At 35.4% G+C, this 22,262-nt stretch overlaps 5 protein-coding genes, 1 long non-coding RNA gene and 2 pseudogenes across 7 annotated transcripts; 4 read left to right on the forward strand and 4 right to left on the reverse strand.

Moving 5' to 3' along the window:
* Positions 1 to 1,721: 1,721 nt before the first annotated feature.
* On the reverse strand, positions 1,722 to 3,015 carry LOC130510568 (glycine-rich cell wall structural protein-like; annotated as a pseudogene).
* Positions 3,016 to 6,072: 3,057 nt separating this feature from the next.
* On the forward strand, positions 6,073 to 6,654 carry LOC130510691 (lipid transfer protein EARLI 1-like). The gene has a single exon (XM_057007258.1). The coding sequence runs from the start codon at positions 6,108 to 6,110 to the stop codon at positions 6,477 to 6,479; it is 372 nt and encodes a 123-aa protein (XP_056863238.1). The 5' UTR covers positions 6,073 to 6,107; the 3' UTR covers positions 6,480 to 6,654.
* A 715-nt stretch (positions 6,655 to 7,369) lies between these two features.
* Positions 7,370 to 10,221, forward strand: LOC130511910 (uncharacterized). Its single transcript, XR_008945431.1, has 3 exons — positions 7,370 to 7,879; positions 7,975 to 8,092; positions 9,237 to 10,221. It is a non-coding gene; the product is annotated as an uncharacterized LOC130511910 (long non-coding RNA).
* Positions 10,222 to 10,361: 140 nt separating this feature from the next.
* Positions 10,362 to 12,657, reverse strand: LOC130511909 (transcription factor rlmA-like). The gene is made up of 6 exons (XM_057009766.1): positions 12,072 to 12,657; positions 11,659 to 11,770; positions 11,382 to 11,553; positions 11,105 to 11,307; positions 10,778 to 10,941; positions 10,362 to 10,694 (listed from the first exon to the last, which is right to left on the reverse strand). The coding sequence occupies exons 1-5, from the start codon at positions 12,563 to 12,565 to the stop codon at positions 10,819 to 10,821; spliced, it is 1,104 nt and encodes a 367-aa protein (XP_056865746.1). The 5' UTR covers positions 12,566 to 12,657; the 3' UTR covers positions 10,362 to 10,694; positions 10,778 to 10,818.
* Positions 12,658 to 13,466: 809 nt separating this feature from the next.
* Positions 13,467 to 16,291, forward strand: LOC130511692 (uncharacterized). The gene is made up of 9 exons (XM_057009096.1): positions 13,467 to 13,746; positions 13,841 to 14,085; positions 14,161 to 14,245; positions 14,333 to 14,518; positions 14,608 to 14,775; positions 14,874 to 15,011; positions 15,343 to 15,514; positions 15,605 to 15,779; positions 15,979 to 16,291. Exons 1-9 carry the CDS (start codon positions 13,537 to 13,539, stop codon positions 16,073 to 16,075), a joined length of 1,476 nt encoding a protein of 491 aa, XP_056865076.1. The 5' UTR covers positions 13,467 to 13,536; the 3' UTR covers positions 16,076 to 16,291.
* Positions 16,292 to 16,504: 213 nt separating this feature from the next.
* Positions 16,505 to 18,068, reverse strand: LOC130511693 (alkaline ceramidase). Its single transcript, XM_057009097.1, has 3 exons — positions 17,823 to 18,068; positions 17,309 to 17,605; positions 16,505 to 17,214 (listed from the first exon to the last, which is right to left on the reverse strand). The coding sequence occupies exons 2-3, from the start codon at positions 17,560 to 17,562 to the stop codon at positions 16,701 to 16,703; spliced, it is 768 nt and encodes a 255-aa protein (XP_056865077.1). The 5' UTR covers positions 17,563 to 17,605; positions 17,823 to 18,068; the 3' UTR covers positions 16,505 to 16,700.
* Positions 18,069 to 18,932: 864 nt separating this feature from the next.
* Positions 18,933 to 20,428, forward strand: LOC130511045 (uncharacterized; annotated as a pseudogene).
* Positions 20,429 to 20,660: 232 nt separating this feature from the next.
* On the reverse strand, positions 20,661 to 22,029 carry LOC130511046 (mitochondrial pyruvate carrier 4-like). Of its 2 annotated transcripts, XM_057007834.1 has the most exons (5): positions 21,871 to 22,029; positions 21,389 to 21,487; positions 21,255 to 21,307; positions 21,094 to 21,166; positions 20,661 to 20,962 (listed from the first exon to the last, which is right to left on the reverse strand). In XM_057007834.1, exons 1-5 carry the CDS (start codon positions 21,923 to 21,925, stop codon positions 20,844 to 20,846), a joined length of 399 nt encoding a protein of 132 aa, XP_056863814.1. In that variant the 5' UTR covers positions 21,926 to 22,029; the 3' UTR covers positions 20,661 to 20,843. The 2 variants fall into 2 exon arrangements, with proteins under 2 accessions (XP_056863814.1, XP_056863813.1); XM_057007833.1 differs by having other exon boundaries at positions 21,255 to 21,487.
* Positions 22,030 to 22,262: the final 233 nt, after the last annotated feature.

The following is a 22,262-nucleotide window of genomic DNA, read 5'->3' on the forward strand; positions in this document are numbered from 1 at the left end:
AAAAAATCTAGTTGCGATAAAAGTCAACCTTTCTAACCCATAACCTTAGCCTAATGATTAAGATCTAAATGCTTCTACACCCAGATCTGGGGTTTCGACTCCCAGACTATACAATTTATTGCAGATTTCTCAAATCCAGGTTTCAAGTCCCGGAGAGAGCGCGACTTATTAGGTAATTATACAGATTATGGAAGGAATGATTACAGGCAACTATGCGATTATGGAAGAATATTACAAGAGATTTTCAACATGGTGCAAGTAAATCTGGTCAGCCATGGATCTTCATAGGACGGCTCAGATGATGCAGTTAGGCGTAGATCTTCATAAGACAGATAGTATTGTCGGTTGTCGAATCGTCTATGTAATGTTCCTAATAATTGTAATATCATAATAAATTCGCGTTAAAAAAAAAGAAAAGTCAAACTTTCTAACCCATAACCTTCTTTTATTTTTATTCAAAAGGACAAAACCCAAATATACAAAACACAAAGAGTTAAAAAGCCAAACTAAAACAACTAAAATTATGTTGAAATGTTAAAAGTTAAAATCATAGACGATAAAATATAAAATTTGAAATGTAAAAAAAAACAATTATGTTGTAAAAATAAAAAAATAATATAACATTTTGAAATCTTAATTTAATAATAAAAATCAGAAAACTTAATATTATTAGCATCCAAAAATATCATATATCGATAAAATTTATTAAAATAATAGGATAGATAGTGCTATGTATACAAATTACTAAAAAACAAAGCTACATTATTTAAACATGGAAATATATCATAAAAAATATCAATCTACTGCATAACTAAATTATTTTAAAATGTATGAATACAAATTATAAAACTTAAAAAGCTATATTAAGGAGATTATATATTGGATTATTTCAGATTATAATTTATATATCAAACTCAAAATATATTAATAATTAATAACAATCAATAAGAATATGAAATACAATAAAACAAATCAATATATTTTAATAATCACGAATAAGAAGTTAAAACAATAAATTATATAGTTGTAAAATATAAACACTAAATGTAAATTATATATTTAAAACTTCTACAACAATATAAAAATTATTATATTTATAAAATAAAAATATCCGCACGAATGTGCGGATCAAAATTCTAGTACATGTTAAAATTAGGGAATGTGACTTTAAATGTTATATAACAGATGCTGGTCGAACTAGTCATTACCGACTGATTATTCTTAATTACTTTTACTATAGAACTAATATAAAATACGAAACCCATAATTTTATGAATGATACAAGAGCTCCAGTTCCATCAGTCCCAAGTGTACAATCTATAAGAAAAAACAGAATTTAACAAAATGATTTTTAGACAGTACAATTGCCATATTTAACCAAGGCTCCTTGGTATACCTCGCTAGCTCGCATGTCTTGCCATTTTGACACTTCTACTAGATGTCATATTGAGATCGTCTAAACGAACGTGTTAACATAAAAAAAAAATTAGCAAAAAAAACATATGAATGTGAATATAGAGTCACGTAAATAAAATAAAATTAATTCTCAAAGGCCCTTAATGTAAAGACACGCGGCTCTTACATGTAGAGCGACGCACATCTAACTCTAAGCCTAACATGAGAGGGTTGGCAATAGTAAAAAGTGGCACATACACATCGTAGTGAGTATCTTAAAACCCTATAAATACTAACAAGCTAACTTCATTTCAGATCACCAATATCTACACAACAGTCCTGCGTTGAGGACATAACACCATGAAGAAAATGAATCCAAAATATTCACGAACAACCTTAGCTCTCTTCTTTGCACTCACCATTTTTCTCTTGGGCCACACTGAAGCAAATAGACCAACTCGCCCCCGTGCACGTCCACCTCCACCTCCACCACCAAAGGCAAGAACGCCACCAACTTCTCCTCCTCGTGCATCACCAGTTTCTCCGCCAAGAACGCCACCAATCTCTCTTCCGCGTACACCACCAGTGTCTCCACCAAGGAGTGCACCAACGTCTCCTCCACAAAGACAACTAGTGTCTCCGCCAAGAACGCCACCAACCTCTTCTCCACGTTTACCGCCGGCATCTCCGCCAAGAAATCCACCAATGGCTCTTCCACAAACACCACCCATTTCTTTGCCAAGAACGCCACCAACTTCCCCTCCTACTGCGCCACCAGTATCTCCACCAAGGAATGCGCCAATGATTCCTCCACGAGCACCACCTGTTTCTCCACCAAGAACACCACCAACTTCGGCTCCACGTCTACCACCAGCGTCTCCACCAAAAAATCCACCAATGACTCCTCCACAAACACCACCAGTGTCTCCGCCAAGAACACCACCAATTTCTCTTCCAATAATACCACCAGTTCTTCCAAGAACACCACCAATTTCTCTTCCAACCATACCACCAATTTCTCTTCCAAGAACACCACCAATTCTTCCGATAATACCACCAATTTCTCTTCCAAGAATACCACCGATTTCTCTTCCGATAATACCACCAGTTCTTCCAATAATACCACCAATTTCTCTTCCAAGAACACCACCAATTCTTCCGATAATACCACCAATTTCTCTTCCAATCATATCACCAATTTCTCTTCCAAGAACACCACCAATTTCTCTTAATAACCAATTTCTCCCTCAAGAAGTCCGCCAACGGTTCCTCCAAAGGCACCACCTATGTCTCCACCAGAAGCACCACCAACCTCTCCTCGCGTGTACCACCTGTGTCTCCCCCAGTACCTCAACCAACAGCTCCTCCACAAACATCACCAATGTCTCCGCCAAGAATGCCACCAACTTCTCCTCCACGGACACCTCCGGTCTCTCCACCAAAACTTCCACCAGCTGCTCCTCCAAAGAGAGTACCACCAGTGTTTCCACCAACTGCTCCACCACGTGCACCACCGGTACCTCTGCCAAGGTCCCCTCCACCACCTCCACCTTCCCTGCTTGGAACATGCCCTCGTAGGATTGGCCCCCAGTTACGAATATGTGGAAGTATCCTAAGCATTATCGATCGTATTATAGGAATTGGAAGGGTGCAGCCATGTTGTCTTATCCTCCGTAACCTGTCTAATGCTGATGCACTTGCTTGTTTGTGTGAGTCAGTTAGAGCACCACGTGGAAGTCTCCCTCCTAATATCAGCACCCTCTTCAGGAATTGTGGCGGCAGTATTCCTCCAGGCTTCACTTGCCCATGACCACTTCCTTTTGCCACCAGTAACTAAAATTATACTCACTATACCCTCAAATCGTAACTCTCCTATTCTCATATAACTTGAGCTTTGTAACTTTTATACTTTCTTTTTTTTGAAAAAACTTTTATACTTTCTTCCAATAATGAAATAAAAGAAGTCTATAAAGATATATTGGCTTACCATTGCGTGTTTTTTTTTTTGGGGCAACCATTGTGTGATTATATTTGTTTCTTAAACATACGAAACCTTCGGAGTTCATGGATAGGCTGCGAAATTTTTATCGAGCAACTTGATACATACGTAAACGCAAATCTCAAACAAAATGCATGCAGAAGCTAATTAATGTAGATTTTGTTTTTTTATGAACTAATTATTTAATAATATTGTAAACAGAAATACGTAATGTTTAACCGATTGGATGACACACATATAAAAAACTAGATCCACTAAATTAATGAAAAAATGCATACAACCATGAGATTTAAAACCGTGCGCATATGTCCATTTATTGGGAAAATTGCCAATAGAGAACAAAAAAACAAGGGTGTTGTCCCTTTGGTATAAATCATTTTTTGTCCAATTTTTCTCCTTTTTACCCTTTGTATTTCTGAAAACTAATGAAATAAATACTTTTGTGAATCAAAAAAAAAATTTAAAATATAAAGAATTAATAAAACATCTATATACACATGCTGGTATTTTTATTTTTTTCAAAAAGTTGATAAATAAAAATTTGAAAATACGTTCTACTAAAGGTAGAATGTGCCTTCTACGGAAAATGGTATAGTAGAAAGCGATTTCTAAAATAAACACGTTCATCTACTATTTTTAGAAAGTACATTCTACTGTTTACTAATTTTCTAAGAAAGTGGAATGCGCATTCTACTAATCCTAAAGCTATCTACTTTTCGTCCGAAAGCATCTTCTACTTTTATTAAGTATTCTAAATTTCGCGGAATGTGTTTTCTAAAATGTACTCTTCCGTCTACTAAAAGTAGAAAGCGTGTTCTAGATTTTGTCAATGTTCTAAACTTTTAGAAGGCACCTTCTACGGATAAGATACCTGTTTTTTGCGAAAATTAATGAAAAATTCAGTTAAGGAAATATTCTAAAAAATCTCCTAAAATATTTCTAACTTCCTAAAACGTGTTATTTTCGATTTTACTTGTCAAAAACTTTAAAAAATGATTATACCTTGTCTTTCTTCATTAATCTATGGGTTTTCCATAGTTTTCTTTTTTGATTTTTTTTTCACAAACTCTTATTCTCTATGATACATATCTATACAACATGTGGTGTTTTTTGAAATTAGGTGCAATTTTTTGTAAAGTTTTATTTTTATTTTATAAAGTTTACAATTTTATTTTTTTAAAGTTTTATTAAAAACATTTTTAAAAGTTTTTATTTTTATTAAAAAGTTCGATAAAATTCAAAGGTCACAAACATTTTAAATTTTTTTATAAAAATAAAACTTTGTAAATGGTTTTTTTATAAAGTTAGTTTAAAGCTTTTTTAAAAAATTAGTAAAGTTTTATTTTTATTTTTATAAAGTTTAAAATTTTATTTAATTAAAGTTTTATTAAAAACATTTTAAACTTTTTTATAAAAATAAAACTTTGTAAAATGTTTTTAATAAGTTTATTTTATCGTTTTATTAAAAAATTGTTAATTATTTTTTTTTTTACAAAGTTTATTTTTATTAAAAAATTAAAAGTTTTTTTTCCCTTTTTAAAACGTTTTAATTAAATTTTTTAAAATTCTTTTAGTTTATTGTGTTTAATAAAAACTTTAAACAAATTTATAAAATTTGTAAACTTTATAAAAATAAAAATAAAACTTTACAAAAAGTTTTTAAATAAATTTTAAACAAACTTTAGAAAATACATTTTAATTTTTTTATTTTTATTAAAATTTTTGATAAAATTAAAAGTTTACAAACATTTTAAACTTCTTATAAAAAATAAAACTTTTAAACTGTTTTTTTATTAAAAAATTGTAAATTATTTTTATTTTTATTTTATTAAGTTTTTAAAAGTTTATTTTATTTAAAAATTAATTTTTTTTAAAAAAATCCCTTTTTAAACGTTTTTATTATTATTATTTTAAATTATTTAGTTTAATGTGTTTAATTAGATTAATCAGGGTTAGTTTGGGATTATGAAAGAAATTATACTAAAGGGACAACTAAATGATGGTTTTATACTATAGGGACAACCATGCTGAATTTTTGTTCCGTTTTGGCATTTTCCCTTTATTTATCATATAAAACCACTTAAGAAGTTATGTTGTTATAACTGATATTGCGTGGAAGAATCTCAAATAACATATGCAATTTGCAAGAAGGGGTCTTACCTAAGCATCCGTTTAATGTGTATGGAGATGAAAAAGGCGTGCGATAGAGCGGTCAGAGGCTCACAAGTCCATACCAAAAGGATCTCGTTGCATACTTAAATTTGGCTGCTGCCTCGCTGATAAAAGAAAGATAGCATGGGCAGGCGGAAAAATTCAGTTGACAGGTTCATTCCTCGATGACGTATTCGATTCAAATCCGCAAAATAAAGAAACAAATAAAATAAACTAATATATTAGAGAAATATTTATTCTTATTAACATTTTAGAATCATTTGTTATAGATATAAATATTTTAAATTATTAGTGATTTGTCGTTATACATTGTCAGACTATAAAATGACCTTAAAAACTCATAAGCTCAGAGATGCGTAAAGGCAATTAACACTTGCCTAACTCTTTCAGACCTCATTTATTATAGGAAGTTACTGTTAGGCAATTCGAGTTAACTAAAAAAGATGACAACGATTTATGTTCAATGCTTTTCATGGCTCTATAAATACCCACATAGCCTCACCACAAGCATCCACACTTAAAATCAACAAAATACAAAAAAATGGTCTCAAAGAGCTCAAACACCATTAGCCTCATCATCATCTTCCTCATCTTCAGCCTCGCTGAGGCTGACCTCTTGCTCTCGCCTTCGCAGGGCTTTGGTACGTGTCCTAGAGACCCATTGCAACTTGGTGTATGCGCCAATGTCCTTGGCCTAGGCAATGTCATTGCTGGCGACACCAGAGCACGGCCGTGCTGCAGTGCTATCACTGGCCTTCCGAACGTCCAAGTAGCCGATTGCCTCTGCTTTGTCTTCAGGCCACTTCCTTTGGTTTTCGGTATCGATAAGGCCGTTAGAACAATATTTTTCGCTTGTAATATGGTTTTTCCTATTGGCTTTCAGTGTCCACCACCACCAGTATCTAGCCCTTAATCTCACCTGATTAAGAACAAGAACCCTATCCAGTAACTACTTACAACGCAAGTATGCTTATACAGTGTTGATGTGTGTTTCGTTGTTAAACAGGGCGTAATCTCCTAGTCTATATTTAATAAGTGATTTTGACATGTGTCATCACCATATTAATTTTGAAAGAAAAATTATGACATAGCACACTAACATTGATGACATGGCTTGAAGTAAATTATGACATGGATATTTACATTTAGTGTTGATTTATATTTAAGATAATTTTTTAAAATATGGTAATAACTTATAGATCATTATGACATATTTACATTTAATATTGATTTATATTTAAGATAAGTTTTTAAATATGGTAAATAATAAATTAAATAGAAATATAATAATAATTAAAATTTCGAAATATTATTTAGCTATATTTTTATAATTTTAATTACAAAAACAATTCTTCAAAATACTATGCATTTTTAAGAATAATTTTTTTAAATAGTGACATGGACATTTACATTTATTATTGATTTGTATTTTTAGTAAGTTTATAAATAATGGTAATAAACTCATAGATCATCATTAATATAGAAATAAATAATATAATGTTATAAATATAAATATAATATATTTTGAAATTTTCAAATTTAATTCTATTTTATTATTTATTACTAAAACAATTTTTCAAAATTATACAGTTTTTAAATGTAATTTTCTAATCCAATACTATTAGTTTATTTTTAATATCCATAAATTTAGAAAATTATTTAGTTTTATGTTTTGATAATTATACACTTAACAAAATTTTCTCTTATATTACAAATTTGATTTAATATATTTTAACAAAAAGATATAAATTAAAGAATATTTCAAAATTGTAATTTTTATATATATACATATATATACTAAATATACATTGAATAAAAAATATTTTCTGCACATTGTGCAGGAAAACACCTAGTAGTGACTATATATGTTGTTATGTGTACGAAGAATAATACTTGAATAAATATGTCGTGTGCGAATATTAATATATAATTAAGTGTTACTTTTGTCTTGTTCCCCATATCATATGTTCAAAAAGAGCAGATGGCGGATTTAGTATGTGAGAATATAATTTCCCAAAAAATTGGATAGAACCTAAATGATATATAAAAGATATGTATTAGTTCACAGTTGAAAATATATGATATTTAACATATAGTAGTATTAGAATCTGATGTATATCCGAGCTGAAATTGGTTCGGTCTATAAAAAATTAGCCAATCGATTTTAATTGATATCGACCTAACCCAAATTAGTCTGGCCAATTTAACCTATAATTATCCTATACGATGTAATGATCATCGATATAAGTGGATAGACATATTCTTATTACAGGGGGTGATGGAAATATTCCTCATGGAAATTGTAAATAAGAAGTAAGTGATATACAAAAAGATATGAGATAATTTATTTTTGTCAATCAATTTTAAACTCAAATTGCACGTTTCATGTTGCTACTTACTATATTTAGAGGGAGAGAAACAGAGTGAAACATGGCGAGAAGTTGATGCAATTAACTATGCTAAAAAAGTTTGCAGACAAGTGTATCAGGAACAAGCTTAGTCTGGTCAGATTGAAGGGGAAAAAAGGTATGGAGGATGTTCTTTGTTATTGGTTCCAATCTAGAATGTAATCGGTTTCTTTTTGCAATTTGTTATTTCTGGTTGGATCCTAAACTAGTTGGCACTCTAGTGTAAAAAGGCTTTTTTGAATAAATTTAAAATTCATTCAAAAAAAAAATATGGATAATTCAATTATGTACGTTCACTAGTAATTCGTCATCGAAAAATGCTATTCCATACTGTATGTTCAAGGATGAAGAATGGGTCTTTTTTTCATTTAACTGCATGCGGTCCCGAATTTTTGTTTTATCATCTTTGGAGAGAGTTGTCAACTTGTCATCGACGAGTTTTTTTTTTCCGAGAGTTGTCATCGACGAGCTTTCACTTTTGCCCATTTTATGGCGAATTTAAGTTTTTTTTATATACTTTGTACTCCCTCTATTTTAAAATGTTATATATTCTAGACTTTTCGCACATTTTAATAAAACACATTAAATTTGCAAAAGAATGTATGATTATTTATTTTCCATAATTTTAAATCAATAAAAATCCAATAAGTGCAATTAATTTCTTTCTAAGTTTGCAATTAGTTAATGAAATATGCATTGAAAATGTAAAAATAGAACATTTTGAAACAATTTTTTTTCTAGAATATGTAATTTTGTAAAACATAAAGAATATCATTTAAGTGGTATTTAATGTTTTATACAAATATTTTTAAAAAAAATTATATAATTTATCTTGATTACATAAAAATAACATTAAATCAAATAAGTTCAACCATTGTAATTGGTCATAAATGTCAAATAATATCAAATTTAATCTTGAATAATGAGAACATCATTTATTAAATAAAATATTTAAACACCATTTAAAATAATACAAAGAGAGTATATACTTCGGTTCAACTTCTTTTAAAAGTTTGGTTCTATTTGGTAAACTGAGAAAACGATTATCAATTCGATTTGGCAATTAATTATTTTGATTTCTATATTTTTCAAAAAAAGTATAATCAAACCATAAAATGTTCAGCCAAAAATTTGAATCTAACTAACCAAACTAGATGCAAGTGGTTCCATTAAATGAGTTGGAAGAGATGAACATCCATGTGACCCTCTCTACCATAATTTCCTATTCATTTACAATTTATTCTTTTATTTATCTTCCCTAGGCCCAATCATTGTTTTCGGAGGGCTAGTAGTTTGAAGATTTGAGGATCACTTAGAACAGATTAAATTTAAGGAGGATGAACTAGCAGTCTAGCATCATGGAAAAGTGATGGAGAATTGACCAAAGCATCCAACGATCAAGCATAGTGGCAAGAGTCAATTTCCAAGGATTCGAAGGGCTTAATCATCCTATAAATGTTGGTACCTGTGTAGACTGACTATGTGGAGATTATTATGAAGTTCGCGTAAGTGTGTTCAAGGCTCTCATATATACATTTTGATACATCAAAGACTAAATCCACCCATATGCATCATTCGTCGTGTATCATTAATTGCTGCATAAGAATCAGAATATTGTCAATGGTGTGAAGCTGTACGTGGTGAATAACCATTTTCATATCCAAGAACAAGACTGAATAAGCCTCTTAATCCGAACAAGTATAAGTACCAAAGACATGGAAGAATAATAGCGCCATGAAACAAGAGATGGAATCCATTGTAAAAGTTAGAATGAATAAGATGGGACATATAGGATTTACAGGTAAACGAACCTGACACTACACAAGCATAGGGACTTAAAATCATATTTATAACCAAAAACAATAGCACAGTTTCTTTGACTAAAAATAACACAATCCATAGCAGGAACAGCCTGTGTAACTGAAGATATGCCACTGATTAAACTGCAAGACTAGTATAATATGTACCATTACAGAAACGCCATAGAAGTTTAGTGAACAAAGAAACATAGAGAGCTTCACAATGTTCAATTGGAGGCACAAGCTATTCTTCAGCTATCTGATACATTATTGTAATATCAACTTTTTATTTATTTTTGAATTGTTATATATCAAACTTTTAGCAGAACTGGATTCTCAAAGTGTAGACTTAAACGACACTAGTCACAGTAATTAATTTCATTTAAGGACCAGTAAAGTCAATGATAAGTAAGAGGTCCAGTTTCATTTAACTCAGCTGAAGTAACAATTAACATTGAAACATTGGTTTCAGGCATAAAATCTGCAAAATGGCACAAATAATTTCATTTCAGAAACTTTTCAAACTGCAGATTTCATCTCATGCACATACATATTGGTAGAATGCAAATAATTCCAAACGGTAGAACATAGTTAAAACACATTATCATTTTACTGTTGTCTTTTTCCTAGAACATACATTGGAAAATGGCGTTAAATACAAAACATCCGCGCCATTTGACCAGTAGTAACACTAGAGTTTTCAGTAGTAAAGAAAATCACACAGATTCCCTGAATACTGTAAAATACTAAAGTACCCTAACCATGTCGATACACAACCAACTAAAGAAACAAAGAACCCAAAGGAAGACGAAAAATAGCAGAGCATTACAGGAAGTTAAAAAGTGAAAATGGTCATTTCTTCCTTTATCAGAGTTCTTCTACACCCCCCAGGAGTCATAAGTAGGTTCCCTAGATACACACCTGCAAGAGAATTGTCACACATAAGTAACCCCAATGCTGATATATAAACAATCATAATCAGTGAAAATAAAGCTTTCACTTACAACTAGTAGTTCCTAGTCAATTAAGTCAGAACCAGAAGATATCAGGAAGGCTTGTACATATGGCGCCTTAGCATCTCATTTATCCCCACAGCTGAAATGCTTTCACACCCAATAAGATCACGGAGCTTCTCATCACACTGAATAGCCATTGGATTTGTCTGGTCCTGGTAAACATGTTGAAAAAGCAGAACAATAAAGGGTGCTTAGTTGTCTAGTCTGTAATCCATTCAAAAGGCTCTAAAACATATGAAGATGTGAAAATCAAATCCCACTAAAATAAGCTTTGTTAGAACAAAATAAAAAGAAGCAACTAGAGTATTCACTCACCTCTAGGTTGTTGAGTTTAATGTACTCCCAAACACGGCGAATAATCTCTTCCTCCGTCATCTCCGTCTCCCCCGTGCCAAAGAACTTTGCAAGTGGCTCAGATAATGCAACAGCTGAAGTTGAACTAGCAACAGGCTCTGTGTTTTCTGTCTCAGTCTTAGTCTCCACCTCAGCTTTTGCCCGTTTCGCTTGACCAGAGTCCTCTGCCAAAAGATAAACAGTCAGTAACAACGAACTAACCAATAACATATGTAGTTTGAGCAATTGAAACCATTACTTGATGGATCAAGCGGGAGGATATGCTTAGCAAGCAACTTATTCATCTTGAACATGTCAGTGCAATCACACTCAAAAACCACACGCAACGCATCATCACATATGATCTTCCGCTTGTTACTAGGGTCTTGGAGGTTGTTCTTCCTTATGTAAGCCCATAACTGCCTCACAATCTGAAAAAGACAAAACCCAAAACAGAGCAACACTATTATAACAAACCCCCCAATTGCTTATACACACTGGTCATAATCCTGAATGTAAGAAACTGTAAAAATAACCTCAGTTCTGGGAAGAGCAGGTTCACCAACAACAACTTCAAGCTCTGGAGAGACCCTACAGACTTTGTTTAACCCACCAGGACCACCCTTTCTCTTAGTTCCAGCTGGAGCACTGCAACGGAAAGAACATTACACAATCCCCAACTCATAAAAACTTGCAATAACTTCATAAAGTTTGATACTTTGGGTAAAAATTACAAAACTTTGTTAATAAAAATCCAATTTTTAGGATTAACACACTATAATAGAGCGGTGGGTGTGTACCAATGTGCTAAATATAACTCTAGATTGGGCAAATAAACCTAGAAACCAGTAAAATGAAGAAACTTGACCTAAAGATTTAGACTTTCCTAAACCGGAAACCCACCAAAATAGTATATGATGCAAACCCTAAAAGACCCCCAAGAACAAACCTTTCTTTAGGGGCTTGTGAAACCAGAACAGAGGGTCCTTGCCGCGGAGACTGTAGCTGCTGCTGGTGCTGCATCGGCGGCATGTAAGGCGGATACGGCTGCCGGAAATTGAGGTCATAAGAGTGGTAAGGAGGAGGAGGAGGCTGGAGAGCGAAATGAGGAGGGTATTGTTGAGAATGCGAAACAGAGAATTGAGACGGATGTTGAAGTGCGAAATGACCTTTCCCCTGAACATTGACGCCGAAATGCAGCTGCTGCGACGGCGGCGGAGGAGGTTGTGCGGTTGATGCGGAAGCGGAAGCAGAGGAGGTTGATTGGTGAGGACGGAGGAGGAGATTGATCTGGTCTCTGATGAAGCTTGTCTTCTCCGTGAGGTCTAACCCTAGCTTAGCTTCAAGCTGCTGAACGACGCTGGTTAACGATGTGAGGGAGCTAAGGTCGGATTGTCGGAGCAGAGTCTCGACTCCTTTAGCTAGATCCTGGTCCGACACCATTGTAACAAAAGCAAACAAAAAAAACAAATCTCTCTCTTTCTCTCTCTCTTACCCTTGTCCCTTTCTCTCTCTTACTCTTGTCCCTGTTTTACCTCTCTGTCTCTCTCTTTATAAGTCTTTGAATGACGAATGTACCCTTTATGGTTGGTTTTGATTTATCTACTTAGTTTAAATGTCCGTATTACCCTTGTGAGTCACGGTGTTAAAGTTTATGGGTAGAGGGTAGTATCGTCGTTTTGGTGACCTCGTTGCTTTAACTTCCTGGCCAGCTGGCTGTAACTTGAACCCATCTTTTCACTCGATTGTTAAATGTCCTCTACGTCCCCTGAGATTTTGACGCGTTTTATTGTTGTTGGTTTCGAGAAGCTTGAGGATATAAATGGTATTTTGTCATCATTGGATCGTGAATCTTTTAAGTAAATTAGTACAGATTGATAGTTTTGTGACAACAAAAAAGATTACAGATTATTATCCTGTGACAAGTAAGATTGATGTAAAAAAAAATAATTATCTCATCCTCCATTTATTTGAAGAGACAAGGAATAGTATATAAAGATAAATATTTTTAAGTTATTTCAAATAATTAATTAGAATGTTGACAGAAAAAAAAATTCAAAAATTAACTTTCAAAGTTTTCTATTTTTAATAATTAAAAGTGATAAATTATCAAAAATTAAAAGTAATTAAATTTCTTGAGATATTATTAATTTTCCATCATTTGACAAAATTTTAATATTAAAGATACTTTTTTAATATAGATGAAAATCTATATTAAATATTAGTATATCATTAAACTAATATTACTAATGGGCTAGAACAATAAGGCCCAATAAGAAACATTAAGCCTGATTCTCACAATAGTCGTCGGCCTCTAAAGCGACCGCGAAGTTCTTGCTGCTCGAATAGATTCACGAGTCGACTCTTCTATTCGAAGTCTAGGGCAATTGTTGCGCAAGGAGATTCTTCTGAGGATGAAAAGTGAGAGAGAAGAAGTCAAGAACGGTGGTTTCGAGAAGGAGGAAGAAGAAAGAGAGCTAAAGCGTAAGAGAGCAATGGAACGGTCTCCACCAATAGATGAGCTCGAAGACGACGAAGGCGACGCCTTTAAAGGTCGCGGGAAGCATTCGCGCCACGTCGTAGTCCGTCGCGATTGCCCTTATCTCGACACAGTCAACCGTCAGGTAAAATCACCATCTTACTTACCGACCAAAGTCTTGTGCTTTTGCAAAACTTGTAATGTAATCTAAATCTTTAATGTTTTGGTTTGGTTTGCAGGTATTGGATTTTGATTTCGAGAGGTTCTGCTCTGTCTCCTTGTCGAATCTGAACGTTTACGCGTGTCTCGTCTGCGGGAAGTACTTCCAAGGGAGAAGCCAGAGGTCTCATGCTTATACGCATAGCTTGGAAGCAGGACACCACGTTTACATCAATCTTTTGACCGAGAAGGTCTATTGTCTTCCTGATAGTTACGAGATTAATGACCCTTCTTTGGATGACATTCGACACGTCTTGAATCCAAGGTTTGTTGGATCTTCTTACTACTTATCTTCTTGCTAGTTCCTTCTTATCAAGGCCTTGGTGATATACATTTGTAGGTTTAGTAGGGGACAAGTGGAAGAGCTTGATAGGAATAAGCAGTGGTCTAGGGCTCTTGATGGCTCTGACTATCTTCCGGGAATGGTAGTTCTCTCTCTTTCTCTCTATTTGGGATACAGTTTGTCATTGAGTAAGTTTTGTCTCCTAAAAGCAGTTAACTTTATGCAATAGGTGGGGTTGAACAACATACAAAAGACTGAGTTTGTGAATGTTACAATCCAGTCGTTGATGAGAGTTACTCCTTTAAGGAACTTTTTCCTTATCCCTGAGAACTATCAGCATTGCAAGTCTCCTCTTGTTCACCGCTTTGGGGAACTCACTCGTAAGATTTGGCATGCTCGAAACTTTAAAGGACAGGTCTGACTCTATTATCATGCCTCACTTTTTCATATCCTCACCTAATGAGAGGACCGACCTTGCTAATTTAATTTACATTTTGGCAACAGGTCAGTCCACATGAGTTCTTGCAAGCGGTCATGAAGGCTAGCAAGAAACGATTCAGGATAGGCCAGCAGTCAGATCCAGTAGAGTTCATGTCGTGGCTGCTCAACACTCTGCACATGGATCTTAGGCCTTCAAAGAACGCTAGCAGTATCATCCATCAGTGCTTCCAGGTATGCTTCTATCCTTTTGACACGTCAACGTAATGTAGTTCGATACAACTTCGTGCGAAAAGATGCATTTTCATATAATCTGGTAATCATCATCACAGGGTGAGTTGGAGGTTGTGAGAGAGTATCAAGGCAATGAAAACAAAGAAGTCTCCAGGATGCCTTTTCTGATGCTTGGGCTAGATTTGCCACCGCCTCCTCTTTTCAAAGATGTCATGGAGAAAAACATTATTCCACAGGTATATCACACACCTCTTGCTTTAGACTTTTAAGTTACGGCTATTTCAACCTTGCAAATTTTGCTGCGGTCCCTTTTACAAAACGCATTCCAGAAAGGGGGACATCATGATGAATAACATGTGCGGTGTGTTGAGCTAGAAAACTTACAAGGTTACTGTGTGATGTTTAGCATAGGGTTGACCGTCTTTTTTGGAATCCACTTTATGAGTTAGAAGAGTTCACTTGAGTCCTTTTTGGTTTGGAATCCACTAAGGATTGCCATTGCGTCTTTGAGTTTTTAGTTAGCAAAGTGAGATAAGCAGGAGCTAATTTTGTTTATGTTTGGTTCAGGTTGCTCTATTCGATTTATTGAAGAAGTTTGATGGAGAAACTGTGACGGAGGTGGTCCGCCCTAAGCTAGCCAGAATGAGATATCGTGTAACCAAGTCTCCTCCTTACCTGATGTTCCATATGGTTCGGTTCAAGAAGAATAACTTCTTCAAGGAGAAGAACCCTACCTTGGGTGAGTCTATTTGGATTTTTGTGACATTAATGTTTTACAAGGATCATTATTGCTTGGTTAATTTTGACTCAAATTTTGTCCACGGCACAGTTAACTTCCCAGTGAAAGACATGGAGCTGAGGGATTACATACCATCACTGCCTACTGCTGCAGAAGGCGAGAAGGTCTCTTCAAAGTACAATCTAATCGCCAACATTGTGCATGATGGTAAGCCTGAGGATGGGTACTTCAGAGTCTTCGTGCAGCGCAAGTCACAAGAACTATGGTAAGCTTTTATCCCTTGTAAAAAAAGTTGTGCTTCTTTTTTACTTGCGTGAGATAGGAATGTCAAAAATTTCACTTATCTCGTGTGTTAATGTTTCGCAAATGAGCTTTCTAGCATATCAGATATATCTCAGTTCGAACACACAGTGACGGGTATGTTAGCATAAAACTGACGGAATATTAATGTCAATGCATTGCAGGTACGAGATGCAGGATTTGCATGTGGCAGAAACACTTCCCCAAATGGTAGAACTATCAGAAGCATACATGCAGATATATGAGCTGCAGGAGGAATAGAGCAGAGCAGGAGACAAACTTTTACTCATCGCTTTAAGAGTTAGTTTTCCAGGTTTTTTCTTGGATTGAAGACTGAGATTGTAAAACTTGTTTCACAGCTTTTGGGAGATAATATTGTTCCTCTTAACTAGGCCAGAGAAAACCTGTAATAGCTTTGGATACATCATTTTGAAAGACCATTCAAGGAAAAACAAAATATGAGTTTTGGGAACATCATTGTGAGATTTTAAAAAGTTCATTACGTAAAAAGTTAGAGAACCCACTTCTTTCTAAGGTATTGTGAAGACCTTGAATCAAGCTTTATGACCTGACAACAAATGTTGACGAAACACAACCCAAAAGGATTGTTGTTAAATTGATTAAGAGAACCTTGATACTTGAGAAGGAAGAATGTGATCAAGTTAAAGATGATAATGCACAAAGACAGCGTTTCAGCAAGTTAAGAAATCAATTCTTCATAAGATCATCATCCATTCATCCCCAAGAAAACTAATACAAAGAACAAAAAAAATTCTAGACTCTGAGAGTACCTTCACTTGCAAAAAATGAAAACCAACGTCGAAATTTCTGACAAAACGATGAACAAAAAAAACTATATTTATGATCTTCTGGGCTCTTTTCCCCCTCATTGAGTTTTTGGCTTCTCGATCTTGACGTAAGGAAGAACTCCCAGAAAGTACTTCACCTTCGGATTCCATCCACGCTGCTGAGCTCGACAGAACATCAAGAACGTGTTGGCACAGTAGGAGTTGAAACTCATGAACACATGCCACAGGGCATGCCCCTGAGGGTTCACAGGCCACTGAGATATCCTCTCGCAGAAAACACGGTCACAGAACCAGCAAACACTCCCCACAAGAATCGTGGCGACATACCACTTGGCAATCCTTTTAGCCGCGGTATCCTCGGTGTGAATGTAGTACTTGTACATCCGAGGGATGCAGAGAAGGCAAAGGACCACGTAGTGGACCTTGAAACCGATCCCAAACCTGAGGAAAGCGTGGACAGCAGCGAAAGCAGCACCGTAGAGGAAGAGAAAAGTGGGCATGGTGCTTCTGTAATGCCAGTCCGGCGAGTAAAGGATGTACATGTAGAGAAGTATCTCCCACACCATCGGCGTCTCATCGCTCTGCTGTTGCCTGCGCTTGGATCAATCAAAAGAGACCAAAACTCGAATCAAGAAAAAAGCTAACAAGCTAGAAACTTTTTTTTGAAGGGTAGTAACTAACTTACACGTGCTGCAAAGTGGCATGGTAGAGCATGCTGCCGATAGCGAGGATCATGTTGGAAATGTGGAGGATGCTGAACCTCTTCTCGAACCGTTGCCTTAAGGCGTTGACGAGACCGATGAGAGCCAAGAGGATCCCAGGGACGTTGGAGATGGTGTTGTAGAACTCTGCAATGTAAGAGGAGTAGGCGTAGTTCTTCTCACAACACTCTATGGTGGAAGTCACCGGACCCCAGAAGCTCGATATCCCATCTGCCATTTTTCTAATCCTTCTCGAAAACTCAAGTGTGAGACTTTTGACACTACAAATACCAAAAGTAAACAAACTCATCAGAAAACTAATCTCAAAGGAACCACACAGAAAGAGCTAAAAGAGTGATGGAGGATCTAGGTCAGATCAATACAAGGGATGATTCAGAAGAAAACCCAGATCCAAAAAGTCAGAAATGTGAAAACTTTACGATCGAGGAAGCGAAATAAGAGAATCTAAACACGAAACGGAACAAACGAAGAACAAACCGTTTAATCGAGGCGCGGGAAGGGTGTTAAAAGAGATCTATTCTCTCTCTCTCCTTCACCCAGCGAAAGCTCTTATAGTGTTGTTAATAAAACCTCTTAGCCATGGGAGATCGGAGGAATCAGATGCGAACAAATCTTCGGGATGACCTTTCTCGGAGTCTCTCTCTATTTCTCCCCTTCTCTGTTTCGACAATTGAGGGGTATTTTCGTCTTTTAATTTCTGGGATTTTGGATTAAGTTAAGAGAATAAATAAAAGAAAGACCTAGTGTGGCGCGCTGACTAGTATACACCGTCGACACTCGACATGTGATGATGGTGGTCAAATGGTAAATTAGTGATTAGTAAATTTGTATTTGGGTTTTAATGTGGATTAAAAAATTACTGATTAGGGACGTATATTAAAGCTTTCTTACCTGATTTAGGTATTCAGATTATCATCCAATCATTTAAAATATGTAGCTTGACTTTATGATTAATACAACTTTTTCACTTGTTTTTTTAAAAAAATTGGAAAGAATTTAATTTAAAATTTAAGTAATTGTTTCTTAACAACAAAATAAGAAATGGCAAAGCTAAAATATTCAAAATCATATGAAGCTTCTCATAGTTGCAAGCAGAAAAACGCTTTTATGGTTTCCCAGTTAACTTTGACTTGTTTTAACGGTTGAGAGATTTTCATGAAGAAATTATTTTTAACCAAAAAAAAAACATAAACTTGGCAAGGATTAAGCACTAGCTAGTCACTGACCACTCATCAGGTAACCTAATAAAATTAGAAATGGCATCCTAAAACAATCACATTCATGTGAAGACTGAATCTTGGCAATTTGATTTTTTTTTTTTTTGCTCTTATGTTTTACATAATTATCTTGTCTCCTTCTTTTGCTTGAGGCAATGTTCTTATGTGTTTTTATTATCCATGGTTTTCGTCATTGTATATTGTGATCTCTTGAGGGAAAGACGTATATGATCATCACATTCATGTGTTGGTTGAGTTTTGTATGATAAAAAAGTTATAATAAAAATAAATTTACAATTTAGAAAGTGACATTCTTCGGTAACGGATTTAAATTGGTAGACGCGAATATTACAGTATATATAATGAAACACCCTCTAACTCAGACAGAGTCTTCAGGCAAAATTGGATCTCAGAAAAGGATCTTTCTTTGTTCTTACGGAGGAAGACAAAAAAATCGATCAGCAGCTGGATTGGGACATTGTGATTGGAATATTGGATTTGATCATTGGAAGAATCAGCGAATCGCGAGTTGTGGTTATGGAAGGAGTAGGAGGAGGACGGTTAGGAAGATCCTCGACTCGTTACGGAGGACCGGCGACGGTGTTCACAGGGCCGGTGAGGAAGTGGAAGAAGAAGTGGGTTCACGTCTCTCCCTCCGCCAAGAAACACAACAATCACTCCTCCTCCGCTGCTAATGGATCATCATCGCAGTTGCTTCTCTTCAAGTGGGCGCCATTGTCTCAGAACAACGAAGAAGAAGATGGTCAAAGCGAGAGTCTTTCTCCGAGCGAGGACTCCGCACTAGATCCTCGCGGCGGCGCAGATTCAAATTCGTTCCGGTTAGGGTTTAATCGTTCATATCAAACATTTTTAGAAAGCCCTCTCACCCTTTTTGAGAGCTACATATGAAAAGGACACTCATTAGACTTAGCTTATGTCTTATGTCTCATTAGTACATCATGTTTTGAAAATGTTTCTTTCTAAAGTTGTGAACTTTGTTAGCAAGAAAGTTAAGACATTGGAGTTTCGTTTGCTGTATGGTTGAATCGTCTTTGGATTAAAATTATGGAGCTTCAGTATTTTTTTCATTCATTCAACATATTATTGGTCGTTTTATAGAGTTCTTGTGAAGTTTTTAAGTGGTGGGATTAAATGGTGTAGATCGCACTACTTGAAGAGCAGAAGAACCAAGTTACAGAAACTGAGGATGATGATAAGGTTGAAGAAGAAGAAGAAGACGAAAAGGCTGAGGAAGAGGAGAAGAAAGAAATTGAGCAAGACGCAAGTGCAGCAGAGCCAAGCGAGAAGAAAGCACAAATTGAGGAAAAACCAGACATGAATGATGTTCCTATGGAAGATAATCAGGTAACATTTTCTCTTTTTTTTTTTGTCCTCACGCTGCAAATTTTGAATACACTACAGTCTATTTGAAGAAGTGATCTTAAATTAGATACTTGAATCTCTCTATCTGTTTCTCAGCAGGAGGAAGAAAAAACAGTGCGACAAGATCTGAACGAAAGCAGTAAGGATTCGGGACTCAACTTGAACGCAAACGATGTAGATGTAGATTCTGAAAACAATTCCAAAGGGGCCGAGCCATTAGAAGAGTGATATATACTGGCGCCATTTACGTCCCCTTGTCCTCAAGGTTCACCACGTTGTCAGGAACAATGACCAAATACAGAAAAGTAGAAAGCAGTTGTTAGAGATGGATGCAGATCCTTGTTCTGGTCTGTACTTCCACACGGCTTGTTCTTTTTTCCTTTTGCTGACCAGACTCGATTCATTTGGAACTAAACATTCGATTCATAGAAGATATTTTGTTCTGAATTTTAATTTGATTATGAATGATGCAGTTTCATAGGATATGAATAGAGCTTTTGACCTCATTGATTTAAGCAAATAACAAACCTCAGGAAAATGATGTTTCAGATTCATTATTACATTCCTGTGACATCTCTGGTACTATTGATATCGAGTCTTTTATTCATGTTCTTCTGGTGGAAGTGGCATAATGATGGACGACTGTTCAATGTGTCAACTTAAATATGTCGGCACGGAGAGAGAGAAGACTGTTATTGTATAGAAAGGGAAGAAGAGCTTATAAGGTACTTATCACAGCCGCAGGAGAAGCTCACTGAAACAAAGTTCCCATAGATACCGCATCAAAGACAGAGAGAAGCGTTTATGGGGTATTAAAAAGATGAACTTATTTCATAGTAAATCGACCCTTAAGATCTGAGAATGAAAAGGAAAAATCAAATATCATGAAACTAGATTTTCAAACACAAGCAATATGGAGATGATATCCCATCTTTCCTTTGATGCTTTCATCTTCTTGTTTTTCGTCGTAATCATTCTTTGGCAACAACAGGCTCCACATCAGATGCAAAATCGTTTCTGTAGAGCAAAAACAAAATGTTCACTAGTTAACAAAATGTTCATTAGTAGAAACTAGAAAGCATTGCAAATAATAGCCAAAAAGAAGATATAAGATATTAGAAGAAATGTAAGAAGTAATGGGATCTCACTTGATTTACGAGCAAGCTGGTACATGCCAGTCCCAGCCATAGCAACATTGACGCTAAAGAGGTTCCAGTTTTTCTGTAAATCAAAATCAAACAAAAGTCAGAAAAGAGGCGTGATGGCATTATATGCATAATGAGAAGTGTTCAAGAAAAGGACAACTCACGGGAGTGATAACCATGCTGTAACGAGACCAGATAACTCCAGTGCATGTAACAGCTAAAAGAGATAATATTAGAGTAAGATCATTGAGAGGTATGACAAAGACAAACAAAGGAAAGGAAAGTGGGATGCAATTACCAATCTGTTGAGGGTATGATATTTTGTCAGTAGGTTTAGCAAAGTCTGCAATGTTAGCAATGCTTATTCCCCACTTGAACGTTGGCGCCCAGAAATGAACTGACCAAAAAAAAACAAGAGACACTTGTTCACATCCACAACCAGTTTCAGACTGCTTATTAACATCATCACTTGTTTAATTACAGTTCTGTTCTGAGAATTGGATAGCACAGACTTAGAACAAAACACGAGGATTATCAATTCACTGATGTATAAAAGAAGAAAGAGTGATCCTTTGTTGTGTACCATCAAAGTTCTTACATTTCCCCAAAGATCATATATCAATCCTAATCCGAAAAGTCAAAAACCCACCAACAAAGTTTTGATTTTTATCAGTAAAAAACAAACCAGGATTCACCACAATGAGTCCTAGATTGCTCAATTATCCAAAATCGAGAGTAGATCGAAAAAGGTAACATCTTTGAATAGGAGGAGGGACTCACTGGTTTTAGGACCGGCAGGGTGATTCCACAGAGCTTGAAGCCTCGATGTCGCCATTTGATATTCGATCAATCAATCTTCTCTCTCCCCACCAGATTCTCTTTTTCGTTTCCTTTCCTCCGTCTCTTCTTCTTACCAAAGGGCTGCTGGTAAAATACGATGTCGTTTAGACACAAAAGCCTGCACTCGAGGGCTTTTCAGTCATTTCCGCTTCTCCTCTCTGTTTTCTCTCAGTTGACTTTTGAGATTTAAAAAGTCGTCGACAAGACTTTTCAGATATATCACTATAAGAAAAATAGCGCAAGGTACCGTACATACAAGTCGTTCTTCTCTGATGGTGAAGCTGTTGAGAGACTGCTTCCTTTGTATCTCTTCTTGTTCAGGGAACTCAGAC

Source organism: Raphanus sativus, chromosome 4, assembly GCF_000801105.2.
Source record: "Raphanus sativus cultivar WK10039 chromosome 4, ASM80110v3, whole genome shotgun sequence".
Lineage (NCBI taxonomy): Eukaryota > Viridiplantae > Streptophyta > Magnoliopsida > Brassicales > Brassicaceae > Raphanus > Raphanus sativus.